The following is a 6,000-nucleotide window of genomic DNA, read 5'->3' as shown; positions in this document are numbered from 1 at the left end:
TTTCGTCCTTGAGATGAGGCCGTTGATGGCGCAGGAGGTGGAGTTAGCGGACCCATAAATGGGCTATAGAGCGAAATTGAAGGCCTTTTTGGGGTCTGGACAACGGGGAAGCCTCAAGTCTTTGATCGATGAGGTTTGAAGCTTGTAGGGACACGTGGCCAATGTAGCAAAACTCTCTGATAGGTAGGTGCGCAGCTGGCTCCAAAAGGCCTTGGACTCGTAGTGAAAGCGAGGGGTCCTACAGTCGACAATTTTCCAAATGCATTGAAGAACCTTTTGGATTCTAGGACACACACATATTCAAGGTAGTGCACACGCACGCGCGCACACACACACACACACACACACACACACTCACACTTAATCAAGATTAATGAGTAAAAATTATGTAAGCACCAGAAACATGAGAATCTATCAAGACTCCATTGCTTGATGCTTGCGCTAAATGAAGCATGACTGCACTCATTGGTCTTGATGGAAGTTTTGTATGCATATATACATGGATAGATAATTTGTAAGCATAAAATGTAATCAAACAAGTCAAATGAAGAAAAAGCACCCGACTTGATAATCTAATTATTGCTGATCATTGGCAAAGATAGTGGCGATAAAGACGTGCCCAAAGACCAATGTTAGAGATAATTGGCGTTGAGTAGCAATTAACCTAAAGAGTTATGAATCAATGGTGCATATAGTATAGGGATAGTAGAATGTGGTCTACAAAAAGTAGCACGTGGGTTACAATGTGTAGCATGTGTGCATAGCATAGTAGCATGTTTTAGGGAGTTCTATATAGGAGGCTGTATCCATACACATAAGGGTGCATGCATATATGCTTGGCTTTAGGGATTGGTCATATTTAGAGTGTAAACTAAAGGCTTACCCCAACATCATGTTTAACTAAGATATGAGGATTTCACAAAGGGTTAAAGTCCTTGGGAGGACAACTACCCAATACCTTGACTACTAGCGAGGCAACAGTTTTGAATGCTGAAAGGGCACGTAAGACAATTTTATCCATACATCAAGGTTGTTTCTTCCTAAACAAACGGACATAGACCATGTGAATAGGCACAAGAGGGGAGTACAGGTTAGGTCCTAAACAACCATAGCTTTACCTTTAAGTAAGACAATGAAGAATATTTTAGGCAAATTGTACACCTGTCGCCTCCATGCCCTTAACAATCCAATTATTATGCAACCACCCACAAATAAATTAAGAGGACATGCTCCACAATCACAACTCATTTCTCATATTCCACTTCATACTTATTCTATATGACATACCTAGTGTAGCAAGCCTTGAAGCTATTCGAGGATGTCCATAGCTTCGATTTTGCAACATGATAGCTAATGTTGCATAGAGGATTGTTGCAAGGCATGGCTAAATGTAAGTGGTGCTGAAGAAATGGCTATGGACTCATTTGTGTGAATGTGGGGGTGTTGGGTCTGGAGCAACAAGATAAATGCCAATGAATGGTCATTTATTTCCCATGCAGAGTTCCATGGTGGAGATTGATCCTCTTGCATTTGAAGCGGTTCATGGCATAGAAGGATGTTTGTTGTGTGCTATAAGTGGGAAAATAAACTAAAATAGGAGTTAGTGTTGGAGCATCGTGGCTCAGGATTCATGCCATAGCTAGAGCTCACTCCCTCTCCATCCTCCTCAAATCTTTGTCTTGAACCACACAATCATTATGTGGCTGCACACTAAAGATGTTCTTGCTTAGCTGGATCATTTTTCAAGTATGTTGTATTGTCATCGAAGGATTGCAAGATATCAGGTGTCTTCCTGGAACATTTGGAATGCACAACGAAATACACACTTTTATTGGGATTGAGGATTGTTTTTAAACAGCCAACAAAGACGTAGCAAACATCATGTAGTAAAGTTGCACAACTAATTTTTAGTGAGCCAATTGTTAAATTTTCAAACATATTTATTCAAACGTTTGTTCCATGTAACAAAAAAGCGATCAAATTGCAGTTTTAGAGCACTTATTTATGTTATCGTACGTACATGGCCACCGAAGCCTACAGGTCCCCTTGTGAAGCTTACATGGCCAACAAAGATTTGTTGATGCCATAAAGATTGCAGTTATACATAAGTAGAGATAATACAAAAACAGGGGAACTCAAAGCTCATGAGCCCATAACTCATGGTCCATGGTTCATTGAGTCTAGCTATGTCATTTCCAACAACCACTTAAAGCTTATTGCTCATCATCTTACAATAATAAAAACTTGAGGACCCAAGCTTTTCTTTACATTCATCAACATGCTTAATTGCCCTGGTGACAATAAAGCAAGTAGAAAATTTATCACATTGCAAGATTAGAGCAATAATGTGGAAAACTATCAAAAGCCATCCCTACTGATATTGATGTACAAAATGTCCGAAAGAAGCTACAAACAAGAGATGCTGTAGGAGTTCCAAGCTGTTAAAGTTGTATATATGCTATGTCTTGTAAAGAAGCCACAACAACATGATGTGCTAACAATCACAGACTGTTCAAACCAGAAAATTCACCAAGTAATGGTATTACTTTGAGAACTTTTGGGAAGAATGTATAGGCAAATGGATTTATGAGGTTACCCACTTGCATTTTCAGACCATAGACGCCAAGAATCAATATAGAGTTTTCTTCGGAAACTATAGAAAGGTATGCAAAACAAATATAGTGTATATCTTCATCTTGAATAGTCATATTACATTCTGCCATTTATAGAGATGATTCAATTAAAAAATGCATAGCAAGCTGCATTTTGAAACTGTGATGTCTGAAAATGCCTAGGAAAGTTAAGATACCATTCAAGAATTTTGCAAATTTAGTGATAGAATCATCGAATTAAGGATGTGAAGCAATTTTGAAGCACATTCTTGAGAGATTTCTGGGAATGTTCTATAATGAAAAATTTAGGTCATAACTGCGAAATCAGTACATACAAAGCAGATAAGCAAACACATTATCTGCACTGCTGGTTTTTCCCCCAAGAGTTGTATCTAAAGGATTTTTAGACCCGGTGACATTGATTGACTAGGAGAATTGAAGCCCAATTTCCTGGGAGAGAGAGAGAGAGAGAGAGAGAGAGAGAGAGGCTAACAAAATTCCTCAATTTTTATTTACAAGTCTCGATACAAGGGACCTACAACATAAAAATTCATATATGACTGATGGCTAAACCCCCTTTTCATATTGATCCAAAACTTGGGGCTGTGTGTCTATGTACATCTGCAAACTCACGAACAATGCGTTTTAAGGAGCGGCCTCCATCGCCTTGCATGTGTCTACCAGATGCAACTTGGCTGTAGTAGTCAGAAGATGCAGCTGCCATTGCTTTCAACCAGGAAGGGATCAACTGCTCAGCCTCTCCTGGTCTCAGATACTCAGCTGGAAGATTTTGCACCTGCTCAACCAAACGAACCACGCTGTTAATTTTTTTTAACAAAAAGCAGTAGATCGCCTGTTATTTCTTGAGGATTATCTTATTTCATTAGTCTGCACTAAAGCTGGATCTACTGCTCAGTTTTAAAAAAAGATGAGAAAGTACCCACAGAGAATCATTTTCTTTTATAGAAGCTTATCTTGCTGCATAATTCACAAGCATCATGCATTGGACAAGAGTAACTCAGGATAACTCAATGCTCATGCTATAAGAAGGCCATACCACATTTGCAAGCCAGGCTTGCAAAGCACCCCAGCCTAGTCTAGGCTTCCAGGTTGTATTCTCACTGAAATGACAGACCGCCGAAAGCTGCTGAAGAATTATTGAAGCCTTGTGAACCTACAGGAGCCAAAGGGCGTTCAGAATTTTTAGCTGAGCAGCAGAAATTCTACCCCCACAATGCTTGCCAAATAAGACAGACCATAGTAGGAAGATGTCAATTTTCAGTAGCACCCAATTACCATATCCTAACAAGAATTAGGCTCCAACTGACACTGAAGAGGTACACAACAACCTTACAGGTTGGCATAACAGTTTCAGGATGGAAATAATTCACAAACCATCATTGCTAAGAATACTATACATTGTTATCACTGCCAAAACTCCATACATAGGTTATTCTGGAAATTAGGTCTTACTCTGGTCATTGCAGAAACGCCAAGTAGGGCATAGAATACTCCACAAATAGCACTCTCCCCACACTCTGCACAGATCTTGAAACAAAGATCCACAAAAGAGAGCTCCTGCACGGTAATTCCAGATGTCACGAGACAAGATGCGCCAGCCTCCAGAAAGCCTGAAAATCATAAAACCACGGAGTATCAAAGCACCCTCTTCAAAGCACTATTGAGCTGTCAGCAAGGGAGGTGAACATCATAAAAAATAACAACTTTTGTGAGAAAGGCCTGTGTAGAGTAGCCAACTGAAAACAAAAAAACCAACATGCAAGCAATTATTTTATGAAACTCTATCCCTCACTTCAAGACTGCACTAACTGCAAGACGTGAACCAAATACTTGACAGCTGAAAGACCCTTCAATTAGCTCTTGGCTGCCTTCACAATACATCTAACAATGTTTATCACAAGGACATTGGTCTTGACAAAGCTTGAAGGGTTTGGACTCCATAATGCCTTGAGCTGTCAAGGTGAATTGAATATTTTGACTGTAAAGAGGACAAAACTAGTGCATGTGGTTCTAACATCTCGAGAACTAAAGAATATTCACTGATTTCAAAACATCACTGTTACGAAAAACCTTAGTAGAGAAAAGATATGTGGTACTTACGAGACATATGTGGTACTTACGAGACATAAATGACATGGCTGAGAGAGCTGCTCCTCGATGCATTGCTGTACACCATATGGTAGCCTTTTTGAAGGATGTTTCAAGAAGAGAGCCAGCTGCAACTAAAACATTCTGCAGCAATGCACTGACCACCATCTAAGACCTGCATGATTTGCAAACCTATCAAAACTGTATAATAGAGCCGTACCTTGGGACAACAGCGCAAAAATGCCGATGTGAAGCCCATGTAAGCCTCCACAACATCAGGTTCCTGGTCACATGCATATGACGAGTTCATCGCTGCAATTACTTCTGCTTCCGTAAAAGCACTCAATGTCCTAATGAACAGAGGGCCAAGTTCTTCCTTGTGTCCAAACTCTTCCAGGGCTACTGCCGCTGCTCCAAATGTAACAATGGAAACATAAGAATTTTCTTTATTCTGGGTACAAAATTGATATACAAATGAATCCCAGAAATAGTAACTCTGCTACACCATTTATCAAAGAACTTCTCTGAAAATTCCTCTAGAGTAATCTAACCCAAAAAGAAATGTGTGAATGTGCTTAGCCTGCCATCTGCACCAGAGGTTCGCTACCCAATCTTGGTTGAGGATCTTGCTCAGCCACTCTCCTAGTCCCAGTCAATCTGTGCTGAGGGTTTTCCCGCACAGAACGTGAAGACTAATTTGAGAAAGAAAGAAAGACACAAAGAAAGAAAGACGCAACTAATTTATTGTAGTCTCATAGAGAATTAACCTTTGAGACAAAACCATGTACGCTATATCAGTGTCATCCAGATGTCATAAGAGACCACAAAGAGTCTCCACTGTGAGGTGGCAATGTCTAGGGATCGATGTATAAGGCATAATTAGGGGGACTGGATGAAACCCTATTCAATATGGTACTCAATTCATTTATTTGTCTGGGAGAGTACATCTCTGGAAAATGCAATCCTAGTCAGCTCCATCTTGTCGCGCAATGGGGAGTTACGGTATGGAGTCCATAGGAAAGCCCTCTTTAAGGACTCCTAGTCAGCTCCATCTTGTTGTAGTGGGGGAGGGTATAGTCTGGATTACATAGGAAAGCCCTCTTCAAGGACTCGCATGATCTCCACACGTTGGTAGTCAGTAGTCCACTGTCTTCTCTCCTGCAAGTGTCTTTGGTCACGTTTGGTATCTAGCTCTGATATCCAATATCGCCCTCCTATGCCGATATGAGGTCAGTAACCAGGACAATGAACGGCGACTCTAATCTCTTTTGCTCTACTC

At 40.4% G+C, this 6,000-nt stretch overlaps 1 protein-coding gene across 2 annotated transcripts in view; it reads right to left on the bottom strand.

The window, feature by feature from the left end:
* Positions 1 to 2,806: 2,806 nt before the first annotated feature.
* Positions 2,807 to 6,000, bottom strand: part of LOC147430560 (ARM repeat superfamily protein) — a 230,405-nt gene continuing 227,211 nt past the window's right edge. Inside the window, exons 20-24 of one of the 2 annotated variants that reach the window (XM_086493156.1) lie at positions 4,942 to 5,129; positions 4,754 to 4,865; positions 4,086 to 4,243; positions 3,670 to 3,786; positions 2,807 to 3,408 (exon numbers count right to left, since the gene is read on the bottom strand). In XM_086493156.1, coding sequence (XP_086349282.1) covers positions 3,193 to 3,408; positions 3,670 to 3,786; positions 4,086 to 4,243; positions 4,754 to 4,865; positions 4,942 to 5,129 — 791 coding nt within the window. In that variant the 3' untranslated portion in view covers positions 2,807 to 3,192. Of the gene's footprint in view, positions 3,409 to 3,669; positions 3,787 to 4,085; positions 4,244 to 4,733; positions 4,866 to 4,941; positions 5,130 to 6,000 lie in introns of those variants that run through there. The other variant, XR_015185630.1, reaches the window with a different exon arrangement.

This window comes from Adiantum capillus-veneris, chromosome 21, assembly GCF_014529385.1.
Source record: "Adiantum capillus-veneris isolate H3 chromosome 21, ASM1452938v2, whole genome shotgun sequence".
NCBI lineage: Eukaryota > Viridiplantae > Streptophyta > Polypodiopsida > Polypodiales > Pteridaceae > Adiantum > Adiantum capillus-veneris.
This window is presented reverse-complemented; position numbering and strand designations above follow the sequence as displayed.